We start from the raw sequence: 18,407 nt of genomic DNA on the forward strand, positions 1-18,407 counted from the left end.
AAACAATCTTATAGCTGGAGGTAATGGTGCTGTAAAGAAATTAAAATCACTAAATCCAACAAATTAGAAGTTCAAGTAATAACTAGATCATAAAATGATTAAGTTTCTAATTTCTTTAAAGCCTCTCAAAAACACATTGGTGAATGCTTTTTCAAGAGGGTGTCTACCTCAATAATCGGGATTGAATCAGAATAAGAATAGTGCTCCTCTATTATGAATTAAATCATACCTGTAATGACACCATCTGGTGTAGCGGCCACAGCCATACCATAGCAATTATATCAACGGATTGGGACTCCCCCTCTAGGGCGCCCTCTACCCGCTTGTCCTCCACCCCTAACTGGCTGTGCATGTGGGGTAGTAACTCAAATAGAGACTGTAGCCTGAATGTTCTGATAAAATCCACCTCTCCTAAGTCTGGGACAATCTCTCATGATATTCCTAGTATCACCACACTCATAAAACCCCTCTGCGGGCACGGCTACTCATACTGAGTCTATGCCGGATAACTGGAATAACCATTGTAAGAACCATGTACCGGTGGTGCACTAAAAGTATTAACTAGAGCTTTATGACTACTCTGAATTGCGGGCTAGGTTGATCGACTGCCCAAGCCTCCACCATGATCAGTGCTAGATGCAGAGTAGAATTCACTAAATCCTCCAGAACTTCGAGAACTCTTGGCCTCCTTAGACTCCCTTTCCTCATTCCTAACACGTTCTAACATTCTAGCAATTTGTACTACTTGCTGAAATAGAGTATCAGACTGCAATTCTCGAGCCATGCATATTTTAAGATCATAACCGAGCCCCTCAATGAATCTGTGGACCCGCTCTCTTACTGTAGGAACCGAAATAGGTACATGACGGGCTAACTCACTGAACCTGATAGCATATTCTGACATCGTCCTGGTGCCCTGACACAACCGTTCAAACTCTATACGCCACGCATCCCGGAGAGTCTGGGGAACAAACTCTTTCAAAAATATCTCAAAAAATTGAGCCCAAGTTGGTGGTATTGCATCGGCTGGTCTACCCTCTTTATAAACTTTCCACCATTGATATGCTGCTCCTGATAGCTAAAATGTAGTAAAGGAAAAAATGCTTCAATGGCGCCATTGGCTTTGGGTCGGTAAGGGGTAGAATTGCGATGCGTAATTTTAAACTGTTCGCATACCACCCTCATCAAATGACTGTTCAGATTTGCGGTGTTATCGGTAATGATAGTTTTTGGAATACCAAAACGACAGATAATGTTGGAATGTATGAAGTTCACCACTGCTTTCTTGGTGACGGCTTTAAAAGTGACCGCTTCGACCCATTTTGTGAAGTAATCAATGGCAACCAAGATGAATCTGTGCCCATTTGAGGCTTTCAGATCGATCGGCCCAATGACATCCATATCCCAAGCGACGAACGGCCACAGTGCTGACATAGGATGCAACTCTGAAGGCGGTGCATGAATCAGGTCACCGTGTATCTGACACTGATGGCACTTCCGAACAAAACTGAAGCAATCCTTTTCCATGGTTATCCAGTAATAACCTGCCCGCAGGATTTTCTTTGCCAGGACATATCCGTTTATGTGGGGCCCGCATACTCCTGAATGCACTTCGTTCATGATCTTTTCAGCTTCTTTGGCATCCACACACCTTAAAAGATTCAGATTTGGAGTTCTCTTATACAACACTTCTCCACTTGAGAAGAAACTGCTGGCAAGCCTTCTAATGGTTCTCTTTTGGTCTCCATTGGCCTGCTTAGGGTATTCCTTTCTTTTCAAGAACCTTTTAATATCATGATACCATGGCTGGATATCTGGTTCTACTTTAACCGCATTGCAATAACCATGTCTTTCTCGAATTTGGATCTCCAACAGGTCAATATGGACATTGCCCAGATATGGCAGCATTGCAGCCAAGGTAGCTAGTGCATCGGCTAACTCATTGTAGAATCGAGGAATATACCTGAATTCAATGGACTTGAACCGTTTGCTAAGATCTTCCACATGTTGCATGTTTGGGATAATCTTGATGTCTCGAGTTTCCCACTCACCCTGGGCTTGCCGAATGATCAAATCAGAAACTCCCATGATCAATAATTCTTCCACATCCAGATCAACTGCCATGTCCATGCCCATAATGCATGCTTCATACTCGGCAGTGTTGTTCGTACAGAAGAACCGAAGTCGGGCTGTGGCCGGATAGTGCTGACCAGTGGGCAAAATCAAAATTGCCCCAATCCCGACACCTTTTGCATTTACAGCTCCATCAAAGAATATTTTCCAAGCATTGGTGTGCTCTGGAATTATTTCAACTGAGTTTACTTCCTCGTCTGGAAAGTATGAACTTAGGGGTTGGTATTCATCATCAACCGGGTTCTCAGCTAGATGATCCGCCAAGGCGTGAGCTTTCATCGCATTGCGGGTGACATAGACAATGTCGAACTCAGTGAGCAGGGTTTGCCATTTTGCTAACCTTCCCGTAGGTTTTGGTTTCAGGAATATGTACTTCAGAGGATCCATTCTGGTTATGAGATATGTGGTGTAAGCCAAAAGATAATGTCTGAGCTTCTGGGCGACCCAAGTTAGGGCGCAACAAGTTCTTTCCAACAAAGTATACTTGGCTTCATAACTGGTAAACTTCTTGCTCAAGTAGTATATGGCCTGCTCTCTTTTCTCGGTCACATCATGTTTCCCCAGGACACAACCAAAGGAATTTTCCAAGACTGTCAAATACAAAAACAAAGGTCTTCCTGGCTCGGATGGAACAAAAACATCCATCCATTTATTTTATCGCTGCGTCTTTCTTCAGTAGCTTAAATATGGGCTCACAAGTGGTGGTGAGCTGAGCAATGAATCTGCTGATGTAATTCAATCTTCCTAGCAGACTCATGACCTCTTTCTTGGTTCTCGGAGGTGGAAAATCTCGAATAGACATTATTTTTGCCGGATCTAACTCAATACCCCTCCGGCTGACTATAAACCTTAGAAGTTTCCCAGATGGAACTCCGAATGCACATTTAGCTGGATTCAATTTCAAATCATACATGCGCAGGCGCTCAAAGAACTTTCTTAAATCCCTCACATGGTCTTCCTGTGTTCTGGATCTAATGATCACATCATCCACATATACCTCAATTTCCTGGTGCATCATATCGTGGAAAATGGCAGTCATGGCTCTCATGTAGGTTGCCCCGACATTTTTCAGACCAAATGGTATGACCCTGTAACAGTAAGTGCCCCAAGGTGTGGTGAAAGCCATTTTTTCCACGTCTTCTTCATCCATCAGAATCTGGTGGTACCCAGCATAACAATCCACGAAAGATTGTATCTCATGTTTAGCACAATTGTCGACAAGAATGTGGATGTTTGGCAATGGAAAGTTTTCCTTTGAGCTTGCCTTATTCAAATCCCGATAATCAACGAACACTCGGGTTTTCCCATCCTTCTTTGGCACTGGGACCACATTAGCCAACCATGTGGTGTACCGGACTACTCGGATTACACCAGTTTTTAATTGTTTGGTAACTTCTTCTTTGATATTATCACTGATGTCTGTTTTGAACTTTCTTTGCTTTTGTTGGACAGGTGGACGGTCGAGATAAGTTGGCAACTTATGTATCACTAAATCGACACTTAGTCCTGGCATATCATTGTAAGACCATGCAAACACATCTTTAAATTCAAACAAAAGTGGAATCAATGCATCTCTAGTTTTTTCCTCAGCGCGAATGCTTATCATCATTTCTCTGGTCTCTTCTGAACTGCCCAAATTAACTGGCTTGGTTTCATTTAAGTTCGGCTTAGGCTTATTCTCAAATTGTTTCAATTCTCAGTTTATTTCCCTAAAAGCCTCATCTTCATCATATTCCAGTTCTTGATTCATTATTTCACAGTTAGACATCGTTTTGGGATCTGGGCATGAAGTCCGCAAGCATGTCATGTTATTTAAGTCTGCATTATTAGAACTGAAAAGAAAAAGATAAGAAAATAGCAAAATCAGAAAGAAATAAAAGAAAAGATCCATAGACGATAAAATATTGATTTCATTTCATTGAATTTGAAGATAGGAGGGTTTACATTGAAATGAAAAGATAACAAAATAAAAACATTCGAGTTACACCCTGAAATAACTCGGAATGCAGAAAAGATGGCAAGACTGAACTACCGGGATTCTCGCCTGACAGGGAATGAAGTAGCCTTCCAATTTTGGAGCTTAACATTTGGCCCCATGTACTGCACCTCAGCAGTGCTTGAGCCCTCCCCCGGTTGGACCATGTGAACCTCGTACAACATTTGTCTCATTGCCTCACAAATGTCCTCAATTTCTTCGGTCGTGAAGGCCTCTTCTTCTTCTTCTATATACTTTGGCTTAATAAACGACTTGGAGAGATGCGGGACTGGCTGAGGCAGGACCCATCCATTTTTCTTACGCTCATCGGCCTATTTTATGTCGGCATTGGTGGCTTGGAAACCTATGCCTAAGAACTTCTCATTGGCAGTCAAAGTGACAGGCTCTGTGACGCCTTATAAGGATACCCCGAGCCCTTTCCTGGGCTTGTACCCATGTTTGATCATCTCACTGGCGACCATGATTGATGTGCTTGATAAAAAGGGTTGAGGACATGGGGTTCCTTCTTCGCGTTGGTCGGCGACTATGATTTCAAAGGCTTGGTAAACGATGTGTCCACTTCCCTCTCTGGCCTCCAAACATGGGACTGATGGGTCCCTGTAGATTGACTGTTCATCTTCTCCGTGGACAACTATTTCTTGATTTTCATGTTTGAATTTAACCATTTGATCCGACCCACCAGTTGCTCCAGATCAGGAGCAGGTACCCGATACAGTTGAGCTAGTGGGGCCAGCTCAGGCACCAGATGTGCCCATTGTGATACCAGGCCTTCCGTAGGCTTTGGCACAGTTATTGACAGTTTGCACTGGCCTTGCTCAGGTGGTTTCGGCTCAAGTCGCACCTTCCACTTCTGAGGACAGGGGAGGTACTCATACCCCTGTCACCCGTACTCCATAGTAGGTAGTGCATGGACTTCAGATATCGGGGGCACTACTAGCCCAACCGGTTGCAACTACTCAGGCCCCGGTAGTTCCCGTTATGGATGATGATGAGCAGAGGAGGCTTGAGAGATTTGGGAGGCTTCGACCTCCATCTTTTAGCGGTGCAGAGTCAGAGAATGATCAGGGCTTTCTGGACAGGTGCAAGTGATGCTTCGGACAACGGGTATTCTGGAGACCAGTGGGGTCTTATTCACTACTTTTCAATTTTCTTGAGCTGCCTTTAGATGGTGGGAGGCTTATGAGAGGTGCATGCCGGTTGGTGCAACATCACTTACTTGGAAGGAGTTCTCCGTTCTCTTCTTGGAGAAGTTCATGCCGCAGTCTCGCAGAGAGGAGCTGTATAGACAATTTGAGCAGCTTCGTCAGGATGGCATGACTGTGATGCAGTACGAGATGAGGTTCTCTGAGTTGGCTCATCACACAGTGTGGCTGGTTCTCACTGATAGGGAGAGGATTTAGAGGTTCATCGATGGCCTCACATATCAGTTGTAGTTGCTTATGACTAGGGATAGGGTATCTAGTACTACTTTTGATGAGGTTGTCGATATTGCTAGGCAGATAGAGATGGTCCGTAGTCAGGAGCAGGGTGAGAGGGAGGCCAAACGGCATCGTGGGTCAGGAGGTTTTGGTGGTGTTCCTTCTAGAGGTCAGTTCTACCACGGCAGGGGTCGTCCTTATAAGTATGCTCAGTCGGCTCATCTAGTTCATCGTGGTGCATCATCCGGCCATGGTTCATACACTGTACATCAGGGCCAGTCATCTCTCAGTGCCCTTCCAGCTCAGAGTTCGTCCCATGCACCTTCTGTTCAGGGCTCATCAGCATCGGGTTCTTTTAGCGAGTATTCTGGTGCTCGGGGCTCCCCTCTAGTCCTCACTGCCATTCGCAGGGAGGGGTTGTTTCAAGTGTGGAGATATGGGTCATATCAAGAGCTATTGTACCCGCCTTATGGGAGGTCCAGCTCAGCAGAGGAGTTAACCTTCGACCTCAGCACCAGTTACTTCACCACCCGCCCGGCCAGCTCGGGGTGGAGCTCAGTCAGCTAGGGGTTGCCCTAGAGGGGTAGGCCGATCAGGTGGTAGTCAGGCCTATTTCTATGCATTCCTGCCAGATCTGATGCTGTTGCTTCAGGCGCAATGATCACAAGTATTGTCTCAGTTTGCCACAGGGAGGCCTCTGTACTATTTGACCCTAGTTCAACTTATTCGTATGTCTCATCATATTTTGCTCATTATCTGGATATGCCATGTGAGTCCTTAGTTTCATCTATTCATGTCTCTACGCCAGTGGGCGATACCATTATTGTGGACCGTGTATATCGGTAGTGTGTAGTGACCATTGGGAGCCTGGAGACTAGAGTTGATCTCTTATTACTTAGTATGGTTGATTTTGACGTGATCTTGAGTATGGATTGGTTGTCTCCATGTCATACTGTCCTAGCTTGTCATGCTGAGACTGTGAAAATAGCAATGCTGGGGTTGCCGAGTATTGAGTAGAGAGGTTCTCTAGACTATGTTGCCAGTAGACTGATTTCATATTTGAAGGCCCAGCGGATGGTTGGGAAGGGTTGTTTATCTTATTTGGCCTTTGTGAGGGATGTTGGTGCTGATGCTCCTACTATTGATTCTATTCCGGTGGTACGGAAATTTCCAAATGTGTTTCCTGCAGACTTGCTGGGCATGCCACCCGATAGGGATATTGACTTCGGTATTGCCTTGGTGCCGGGCACTCAACCCATTTCTATTCCACCATATCGCATGTCACCAACTGAGTTAAAGAATTGAAGGAGCAGTTTCTGGAACTCCTTGATAAGGGGTTTATTAGGCCTAGTATGTCACCTTGGGGTGCACCGGTGTTGTTTATGATGAAGAAGGATGGTACTATGAGAATGTGCATTGATTATAGGCAGTTGAACAAAGTCACAATTAAGAACAAGTATCCTTTACCGAGTATTGATGATCTGTTTGACCAGCTGCAGGGAACGAGGGTGTTCTCCAAGATTGATTTGAGGTCTGGTATTACTAGTTGAAGATCCGGAACTCGGATATTCTGAAGACAGCCTTCAGGACCCGTTATGGTCATTATGAGTTCCTTGTGATGTCTTTTGGGCTGACCAACGCCCCAACAATGTTCATGCATCTGATGAGCAGTGTATTTCAGCCTTTTCTCGACTCATTTGTTATAGTGTTCATTGATGATATCGTGGTGTACTCTCGTAGCCAGGAGGAACATGCCCAACATTTGAGGATTTAGGTGGATCCGAAGAAGCTTGCCTTGCCACCTAGCTTGTCGAGTGTGCATTCAGTATTTCATGTTTCTATGCTCCAGAAGTATGTCGGTGATCCGTCTCATGTTTTGGATTTCAGCACAGTTCAGTTGGATGGTGATTTGACTTATAATGTGGAACCGGTGGCCATTTTGGATTGGCGGGTTAGAAAGTTGAGGTCAAAGGATATAGTTTCAGTGAAGGTGCAGTAGAGAGATCAGGCCATGGAGGAGGCTACTTAGGAGACCGAACGGGGGATGCAGAGCAAATATCCACGCCTATTTGAGACTATAGGTATGTTTCTAGACCCGTTCGAGGACGAATGTTTGTTTAAGAAGGGGAGAATGTAACGACCCGGCCAGTCGTTTTGAGAGTTGTAGCCCCGTTCCCCCATTTACTGCTCCATTTGTTCTTTATAACTGTTATATGACTTATTGGGTTAGCTGGTTCGGGTCCGGAGAGATTTCGGAATGAATTGAGAAACTTAGTCTCATAATGGAAAGCTTAAGTTGGAAAAGTCGACCAGATATTGACTTATGTGAAAATGACCTCGAATTTGAATTTTGATGGTTCCGTTAGCTCTGTTAGGTGATTCTGGACTTATGAGCGTATTCAGATTGTGATTTGGAAGTCCGTAGTAGAGCTAGACTTAAAATGGCAAAAGTTGTAATTTTGGAAAGTTTGACCGGGAGTGGACTTTTTGATATTGGGGTAAGATTTGATTTTCGGAAGTTGAAGTAGGTTCATGGTGTTATTTGTGACTTGTGTGCAAAATTCGAGGTCAATCAGACGTGATTTGATAGGTTTCGACGTTAGAATTTGGAAATTTCTAAGTTCATTAGGCTTAAATTGGGGTGCGATTCGTGTTCTTGATATTGTTTGAGGTGATTTGAAGATTCGACTAAGTTCGTATGATGTTTTAAGACTTGTTGGTATGTTTGGTTGAGGTCCCGTGGGCTTTGAGTTGATTTCAGGTGGTTAACGGACGTGAAATTTGATTCGAGAAGTTGCTGAAGTCTCTGTGCTGCTGGTGTAATCGCACCTGCGGAGTGGGAACCATAGATGTGAGCCCGCATGTGCGGGTGAAGGTCTGCAAATGTAGAGATGGAGGAGAGCATGCAGAGGGACGCATGTGCGAAGGTTTTCCCGCACCTGCGAGACCGCAGATGCGGGGTGAAGGCCATAGAAGCGAAGGAAGGAAGGGGCTGTTTTGAACCAATTTTGGATTTTGAGTTATAACTTTGTAATTTCTTGTATAATTGATTCCTTTAGCCCGTATTGATTGTATTGTACTGGTTGTGGCTATATTCGGGTAATTTGAAGATCGATTTGCGAGGCAAAGGCGTATTGAAATAGGGATTTGCTCGGATTGAGGTAAGTAACACTTCTAAACTTAGTTCCGAGGGTTCAAAACCCCGAATATATGTGTTATGTGATTGGTATTGAGGTGCCACACATGCCAAGTGACGGGCCTGCGGGCGTGCACCGTGAGAATTACCACCTGGTCGATTCCATGGCACTGTATAGTGGTTCTATCTTGTTTATATCCGTGTTTTCATCATGTGATAAAGTAATTGAGCTGTCACTCATGCTAGATATCATGTTTAGGCTTTATGAAGGTACTATTGGGGCCCATAGTGGTCATTTTTTGCTGTTGTCTTACTGATTTCATTGATATTTCGCACTCAATCATATTCATTCATTTCATATCATATTACAGTCTCTGTTATTATTTATTGATACATCATATCATTATTTTCGGGCTAGTATCATGACATTGTAAGCCCGTGAGAGAGAGACTAGAGAGATTGATGACCGAGTGAGGCCGAGGGCCTGAATATGAGTGATATTTATGGGATCGGGCTGCATGCCGCATCAGTTATACTGATTTATGATAGCGCTTGGGCTGAAGGAGCCCTTTCGGAGTCTGCACACACCCCCCAGTGAGCGCGGTTGGTGTTATTGAGGGATGAATCTTCCCTAGACATGGATCTTGTCCGAAGTTTTATATACATGGAGATGGATCTTCTCCACCGGCTGGATTGGCCCTACTCGGTACTGGGTGACTGATGGTCAGTGATGTATATATTCCGGGATGGATCTTCCCTGGGCCATATGAGCCATATACAGTACCGAGTGATTGAGCATTTGAGAGCGTGAGCACATGTGGACGTCAGCATGGTGCGTCACATACAACATGCGCATTAACATAGTAGAAGTAGAGGAGTTATATTCTTCATATCATTCAGATTTGATCCATTTTACTGTTTTGAGATATCTATCGAACTTGAAAAGCATGTCTACGTTTCTGCACTTTATTTTCTATATTGAACTGTGCCGGTTGAGTTCGTCACTACTCTCAGTCCACAGTTTGGATTTGTTACTTATTGAGTTGGTTGTACTCAAGCTACACTCTGCACCTCGTGTGCAGATCTAGGTGCTTCCGGTTATAGCGACTGCTGAGTGAGGAGTCGAGATCTCAGAGACTATCGAGGTAGCTGCATGGCGGTCGCAGGCCTTGACTCTCCTTCATTATCTTTATTTGTACTTCAGTTCTTATTCCTCAGACATTGTAGTAGGTTGTATCCTGGTATAAATGCTCATGTACTCGGTGACACCCCGATTTTGGGAGAGATTTATATTGCGTTTGTGGTTTTATTTCAGTTTTTAAATGTTTTTTCTTAAATTTTAACTGCTTCCGTTTTATTTTCAAAGTTTTTACTTGGTTGAACTCGTTGAGTAGTTGGCTTGCCTAATTCCACGATAGGCGCCATCACGATGATTGATTTTGGGTCGTAACACACTCACTTCACTGCACTAGGCACCATTTCTGTTTTTTCTTCTCACTAACTTCGCCACCAAGAAATCCTCTTCTCCAATGTGAATGGAAAAACATTTACCCAAAAGGTCGGCACGTCTCTTTCTCTGTTACTTTCGTTTGTAGGATGAAACTCAATGTAGTTGGCGTTTAGTTTTACCTTTTTATTTCGTGATAATGAATTTCTGAGACATAATTCAGGCTACTGAAAATCACTTCTCCTGCCCCAATTTGTTTGAAACGAAAGTTGATTGAACTGTTTTTCAAGCTAAATTGGGCGTAGGTCAATTAATTTGGAATATAAACTTTTGATACTTGCAAATTGAAATAAGTACTATAAGTTTGCAAGAAAATTATTGAATGGGTATTAAGATTTGGTAAGAAAAAAAGTAAAAGTTAGAGAAGACATAGGTAGACAAACCATAGGTTGATATGCAAAATATTTATTATTAGGTACTTTGGCACCTAAGGGTGGCCTAGTTATGGAGGAGAACTACGAGGTCTAAGCTTCAAACTGGCAAAAAATTACTGTTTAAGCCTTGATAGGCAAAGTTATTCAGTACCTATACTCTTGGGAGGTAGCAAGTGCCCGCTGGAATAGTCGAGGTGCTCGCAAGAGACGCAGATCCAAGTTTTAAACTCTACGGGTTCAACATTTAAGATTTTTCGGATTGAACCTATTATATTTTTAAACTTATGGGTTCAAGCCTATAATATATTGTAATCTTTTTGTGATTTTTTGCATATCATTATGCTCCGCGTCGAAGACACTGAGTATGGATGACGTCATTAAATTCTTTTTTATTACGTACCTTCCTTCATGGGCTTATAGAACAAGCCATTTACTTTAATTCTTTGTTGAGTTTTTTAGTTGTTGTGTTTGATTCTTGCCTTGTCATTATCCTGAGATATATAATGTTTGAGGTTTGTATACAAAAACATGACAGAGTGTTGGTACTTCTAGACAATTATACAACTTACAAGTATAATTTTTGATGATTCCAGGCAAGTTGAGTTCCCACGCTTCCGGGACATTCCCTTTACTCGGTAGTATGCTTGTATTAGAGAGTTCATATGCGGCATGCTACCAGCACTCCTTCCCACCCACCCCCGCCCAAAAAAAGGATTCTGAGTTCTGTAAAATGTACTCTTGTATGTACTCTTTTTGTAATGTAAAATGTATCCCATTCTTTTAAATGATTTCTTTCCTGATTCAGTAGCTCCTTTCAAAACCATTAAAGTCCCATTTTTTCAATTATTTACGATGGCAAAATGGGAGAGTAAATTTTTTAAAACAAAATTAATATTGAATAACTGAGATCTTATCGTTCCTCTCTATTCAAAGATTACTCAGTAAGACCCCCTTTACAGTTTATATATCATTCACCCAGATATATGGACTTGAAGCGTTTAGATATTTAAGCAGTGTCCACTTCAGTTAAGATGAAAGAAAGAGGCTTATAATAGGGTTAATTAAGAAAATATATGAACTTCATTTATCCTATAAGCACTTGTCCTGCAGCTAATAGGAGAAAGATAATGAAGAAGAAGATACAGGCAGCGGAAAGAATACACTACTAAAAAATGTCTATTTTTCGACTGCCAAAATGGTCGAAATACGGTCAGAAAATACTGATTTCCGACTACATTCAGACAGAAATAATGTGGTCGCAAAATAGCTTGTTCTGAAATAGTTGACGACCGACTCCGTTTGTAATTTGTGATTACGACAATCGAAAAGTCAAAATATAAAAACGACTAATTAATGTTGTCAATTGTCCGACTAATGCAGTCACAAACAATATAAATTAAAATTTTAAATTTACATAAACCTTCCCACTACTTCGGTCGCAAATGTTATAGATAATTATAATTTTATTTAAACTTTATCACCAAAGTGGTCGCAAATATTACAAAGTATTTTTATTTTATTTAAGTTTTCTCACTACTGTCGTCACAAATTTAATTTAATATTATTTATTTATATTTTTCACTACTGCGGTCGCAAATCTAATTAAATATTACTGTGTTTATTTACTTTTCCCACTACAGCGATCACAAATGTTCCTGAATCTGGAAAACTTTGAAGCAATTTGCGACTACTATGGTTGGAAAACTAGAAAATTTTTGATAGATTTTAGCTGTTTTAAAGCCACACCACCTGCCAATTCAAAAATACAGCAACTAAACAATCAATCCACCATTCCAACCAATCAATTCACCATTTCAATTAATCCAACCCATAAAACACAAACAATTAAAGAAGATATAAACATTTGTAACTAAACACAAGTTAAACATTCACTACAAAAAAAAAGGCCTAATTGCGGGGGTTATTTCTAAGGTTTGCGGCGGTTTAAAACCCCCGCAATATGTTGTTGCGGCAGTTGTTAAAATCCCCACAATAAGAGTCATCACAATCGATTTGCGGCAGTTTTTTGCTGACCGCCAGAACTAAGTAGCGGAGGTTACTTCGCGGCGGTTGACCCCCGCAGATCTAAAATTTAAATCTATTTAAAATAATTTTCAGTTACGAATTGCGGCAGTTTTAAACCTCCGCAATATAATTTTTATTCTTTTTTATTAGCTTATATTTAAAGCTCATGTCAGTCATAACCTCAAGAATTTATTGAATTTTTTAATTCATATATTATTGACAAAATCACTAATTAAGCTGTAAATCATAATCAAAGCAAAAATATATAGTTTAAAGTTAAAAGAAATCGATAACATGTCATAAAATCACAAAACGTTATCATAAAATATCATTAGTCTTTAAAACTAAATTGTCAACATTAAGTAGCATCACTCAAAAACTATTTTAAACACAAAATATTCACTCCAACATTCTAACATCCGCTTCAACCATACAATTATATCGCCACAATTAATTATCTAACACCATTACAATGAAATTAACGGTTGCCACTAGAATTACTATCACCGCATGATCTTCTTGCGTCCATTGGCGAAAGGGGTCCACTGTCCACATCACTTGACTGCCATAAAAAAAATAAAGTATAAAAATCATGCCAGAATTAGAAATTGGAGTAACTCTAGGTTCTACTAAATACTATAAGTAAATAAGTGTAACTACAACGGATGCAACAACAAGGCCAATTTTACTTATTGATTCACAAGAAACTGGTATTAGACTTGTGCACACATTGTAGGACTAGAAAAAAATATTGAAGAACTTTACTTACCGTTGTAGGAGAAACTGTCGAAGGAGAAACAAAGAACCCCACAAACTGTTCTGGTATAGTCCCTTCTTTCATTATCATATATGCCTTGAAAGCGTTCATCATTTGATTGTGAGCATTCATCATTTGATTATGGTTATGTTGACATTGGGACGAACATGAACCTTTAGTACTTGAAGAACTTATACCACCAAAACGAGGTCTAACTTGTTTAAAAATTCTACTAGGGACAAGGCCTAATCCCAAACACCTCACCCTTCCAGAGTGCTCTTTTCCTAGCACCTTACCAATGGCATCATTTGGCAAAATTTGAGACTCGTCTATGTTGCTTTGGCTCAAAGCTAACTCAATTTTTTCCTACACAAATAAAACTCTTTGTCACAACTAAGCCAACAGGGATGCATTTGTCTAGTGTCAAAATTCGATTTTGATCTGGATCTGGAAGGACCAACAAATAAAAAAGACACAATGGTAATATTTAACTTGACTTGAACTCAATATGTTCGTGAGAAATAAATGCCTAATCACAAAAGCTAGTGGTTGCTGAATAAGATGAACGACTAATCAATTTATTGCTCAAGCTAACTTGGAATCGTTCTACAAGCATTATTCATCAAAATATGCCGTTTGCACATATTAGTGATAAGAAGTTTGAACTGCCAGAATTAAATTTCAAACATTTAAACTGCTACAACTAAATTTCATATCCGTAATTGCCGCTGTTCAAACTTCATATCACAAGTTTTCTAAAATTTTCAAAATGAAACAACTAAATGAAAATAGCATTAGCAATCACGTTTAAGATAAGCTAAGAATTCACACAAACTTACGCATATTTCTTTTGCTTCTTCATTAACATATACTCCATCTTCATTCTTATGAGTAGCAATGTATATTTGTGCTCGTCCAGGCATTTGTCCAGTCTGAGCCATCTATAAATAAAAAATCAAATCAGAATTAGCTACTACTTAGAAATAATTACATAGTAAGTTAATTTACTCACCATTTCAGCCCTTCTTGTAGCGTTGGCTTTGGAACCACCTGTGTGTGGAATTGTCTGTTTTTTCTATTTTCAACATTTTTTTTATGCATTTCCTTATAAAAATATACTTGAAACTCAATTAGAAGAACAAACAATAATATAATTATAAAGACTAGTAGAAGAAGTTACATAAGTACCTTTGTTGAATCTTTATATTGGTAATCAACAAAAGAAATCCAATGATCCTGCAGAATTCCATCCGGCACATTATCAATAATGTCAGCTCTACTTTTAAGTGGGTCTTCAGATGCGCTCCACAAGTTGAGCCTATTTGCAGCCCATTTCTTTCCAATAGATTTATAAACATATTGTCGTGCAACTGACTCTATCTTAAAGAAGAACTTGAGCTTCAAGAATAAAACATTGGTTAGCATGTCCTTGTGGTTTTTGTACAACAAAAGGTCTTGTCTATTTGCTTTTTTGTCTCTGTTCTTGTAATATTCTCTTATTTACAACAAAGTGTTAAGGTGTACTCTTTACTGAACTTGAAGCATCCAAGGTTAAACCAAGTATCATGGTTTGTGGATTCTAATGGCAGAGCAGTCATTGATTAATAAGCTTCTTAAGCAAACTGGTAAGGCTTACTATGTTCTGCCAAAGTCTTGAGTAGGCCTGATGAAATGTCAGAGCAGAGTATATAATATTTTGGTCTAGAATATAAACAACAAGCCTTGACAATGAATTGTCAACTCTACTTCATACCTTTTTGTATGTTAGCAAATCTTTGCTGATCCATTTTCCAGGAGTTGATAGCACTTTTATATGCAACAATAATTTTGTTCATTTACGGAATGCTCCTGATCCTATTAGTTCTAAGAATGTAAAGCTATAGTTTAAAGACAAAATAGAGATATAGTTGTCTTTCTCCAAAAAAACAAAACAGTGATATAGTTCTAAGAATGTAGAGCTTATACCTTTATAATTTGATCGAAGACGCGATTGAAGTATGAGATAGGTAAACTCAACCATTTCTCACAGTGGATAGGAAATAAAGCGCAGTCACATGCTAAAATTCCACAAAAACCTGAAAGAAGGCCGCGTGCATCTCCAAATGGTTCATCCAGGTAATCAAAATCAACCACAATACGTTCTTCACACGTTAAATTTAGCACTTCGTTAACTTTCACTTTGAGTTTCTTGATATTTTGTTCTGAATCTGTATAACAAAAGAGATCAGTTGAATCCAAAAATAAAGACTTTTGGCTACACTACATTAATTTTGTTCAATGACTGTTGCCTCGACTTGAAGGGACTTAGAAGGGACTGCTGAATATGTACTACTAGTCAAAAGTATTTATCTATTGCTTCTACAGTCCAATGGCTCCCTGAACGCTTTCTAATAAGGTCTGAACTGATGGATTTGGCTGTGATGAGTCCTGATCTGTTGGAGTCGAGTGAACTGACCGAGATGGTTGTGATGCAGGGTAAACTGCCGGTGTCGGCTGTGATGCAGCCTGATCCATTGGAGATGGATGGGATGTTGAGTGAACTGATTTAGACGGTTGTAATGCCGGCTGAAATAATGGGGTCAGATGTGTTGTGGCCAAAATTGACGTGGTCGAATGTATTGGCATGCATGGCGTTGATTGAAGAAAAGAAGGTGTTGATTCATTACCTTGTGACTGATCTGAATTTTGCTTTTTCAGCAAACGCTTGAACCTTGGCATATCTGCAATTCAATAATGAATAAATTTAATAAGCAATGCAAAGAAAATCCACAAACTTCAAGATAAAAGAATGGTGTGCAAGTCGGAATCTAATTTAAGATATACACATAAATTTACTAAAGTTCTCTTTCTCATAGCTAGTATTATAGCATGCTCATAACCTTGATAACCATCAGATCTAAGAAGTAAAAAAAAAAGTCCTAGAAGTAGTACTCTGAAAACCAAGGAATTTACATAGTCACATACTCACATGCCCTTCTATATTTCACAATAGTTGTATCCTAATGGCAATTTCAGAACAGTCATGTTCGGATGTGTAAATGAAAATTAGATCTTATTTTCATCCTATAAAAAGCCCTTCTTTACAAATCACAACATCATCATCTCACACTCTTCCCTTTTCTCTTGAACAATATTTCAGTTCAGAAAATGGCTTCTAAATTTTCATCAGCAATGCTTCTACCTTACCTCTTTCTCATACAATACCAAGTTAACAAAATATAGCTCATGAAAATAGTAGTAACTGAGAAATATAAAAAATAAGAATCCATTATGGTTTAAAAGTAAACATTCAAAGAAATATTTGAACATGTTAGATCCATATTATAATAGATTATCAAACACTTACTGAATTCTACGCAAAACCCGAGCAACAAACAATCACAAAATTTTCATAAAGAATAAATATCACTTTCTTAGCACAAAGATAGTAAGTTTTGAAGAAAAAAACACTAATTAAAATATCCTAATCAAGCAAAAAAAGATTGTCCAAATTCTTATTGCAATTGCAATTTGGATATTTTATTATATCTATTCAGTCATATGCTCCTCTATTGCAATTTGGATATTCTCATAATTAACATAAAAAAATGTCCAAATTCTTGTTATCGGTATGGGTCATTCTCGTATATTTCTTCTTCATCAACCTCTCCCATATCAAACAAATCTCTTGGCTTTAGATATACAGCGACACTCCATCCTTTATCAGTTTTATCATCAACATAGTAGACCATATTTGCTTGAGATGCTTCAATATATGGATCATCATCCTCACGATCACCAGGGTGAATCAATTTAGAGAAGTTGACACAATTAAACTTCCAAACATCTATTTTGAACCCTCTATTTCGAGTAGTGTCAGCCCACTGGCATTTAAAGAGAACAACCTTGAACCGACCATAATAATTAAGCTCAATAATATCTTCCAACTTCCCATAATATGGCAGGTCTGCTTGTCTTGCATATCTATCTGTACTAGATATAATACACGAAGTGTCAGAGACAAGAAAAACTCCACTATTTTGAGTTTTTAATCCTTGTTCTCTAGACAAAGTCCGAAATTTGAGTCCATTAATGTTATAAGCACTGAATCTTCTTGCAACTTCTGCTGGACCTTGTGCTAAGAACTTGATATCGTCAGAGATAGTGTCTGCTATATCTAGATTCATAATCTAAATAAACAACATATTTCTGTTAGAAATTACAAATTGATACAAGAAAGCTTAGGAAATCAATTAGGAAACATTTTAAATATCATTCGCTCACTCGCTTAGGAAACCAATCGGGGAACTCTTTACTAACTCGACTCTCTACCTCTGTTGGTGAAAGTCTTCGGCCTCTACTTCTTCTGATGTGATGTCTAAATTCACTACAAAGGTGTTATATGCATCAATTTGAATTCAATTGCTCTAAATGTTTCTTATAAATCAAATCAAATCAAATTTCTTATCAATAAATGGCTTTACTGCTGCGCAATTAAGCAACACATATCGATGAGCTTGAGTTTTCTCCAAAAGAGTCCATGGTTCTGTTGTGGAGCCTCCGACGGGTTTACCTTGTTGAGGGAACATAGATGACACTTTGGAAGTCTCATTATGATTTGGTTCATCGTTTACACGTTTAGGTCAATTTAACCTTGAATCAATTCTCTCAAAATAACGAGAATAAAGAGTTAGAGCTTCTTCAACTATGTAACCTTCAGCTATAGAACCTTCTAGTTGTGATTTATTTCCTACAAGGGACTTAAAATGACCTAATAATCTATAACCAAAATAATAAAGTGTTAGAAGAAACATTTACATTGAAATACTATTACAAGATCTATTAAAATAATTTTGAATAAGAAATATTTTACCTTTCAACAAAATACATCCATCGACAATGTACCGGGCCACCTTGTATTACTTCATCCACTAGATGAACAGTTAGAGGAACAATTACAGTAAAAAATGATGGAGGAAATAACATCTCTAGATGATAAAGAGTTTCCACAATCCGATTTTGTAGCTTTTCTAGGTCTGAGAGGCTTAAGCTTTTTAGACAAAGATGCCTAAAAAAGGAGGA

General features: G+C 39.5%; 1 protein-coding gene across 1 annotated transcript; it reads right to left on the minus strand.

Moving 5' to 3' along the window:
• Window positions 1–592: 592 nt before the first annotated feature.
• On the minus strand, window positions 593–2,124 carry LOC142168262 (uncharacterized). The gene is made up of 2 exons (XM_075228922.1): window positions 1,600–2,124; window positions 593–766 (listed from the first exon to the last, which is right to left on the minus strand). The coding sequence occupies exons 1-2, from the start codon at window positions 2,122–2,124 to the stop codon at window positions 593–595; spliced, it is 699 nt and encodes a 232-aa protein (XP_075085023.1).
• Between the last annotated feature and the right edge of the window lie 16,283 nt (window positions 2,125–18,407).

Source organism: Nicotiana tabacum, chromosome 13 (genome assembly GCF_000715075.1).
Source record: "Nicotiana tabacum cultivar K326 chromosome 13, ASM71507v2, whole genome shotgun sequence".
Classification (NCBI taxonomy): domain Eukaryota; kingdom Viridiplantae; phylum Streptophyta; class Magnoliopsida; order Solanales; family Solanaceae; genus Nicotiana; species Nicotiana tabacum.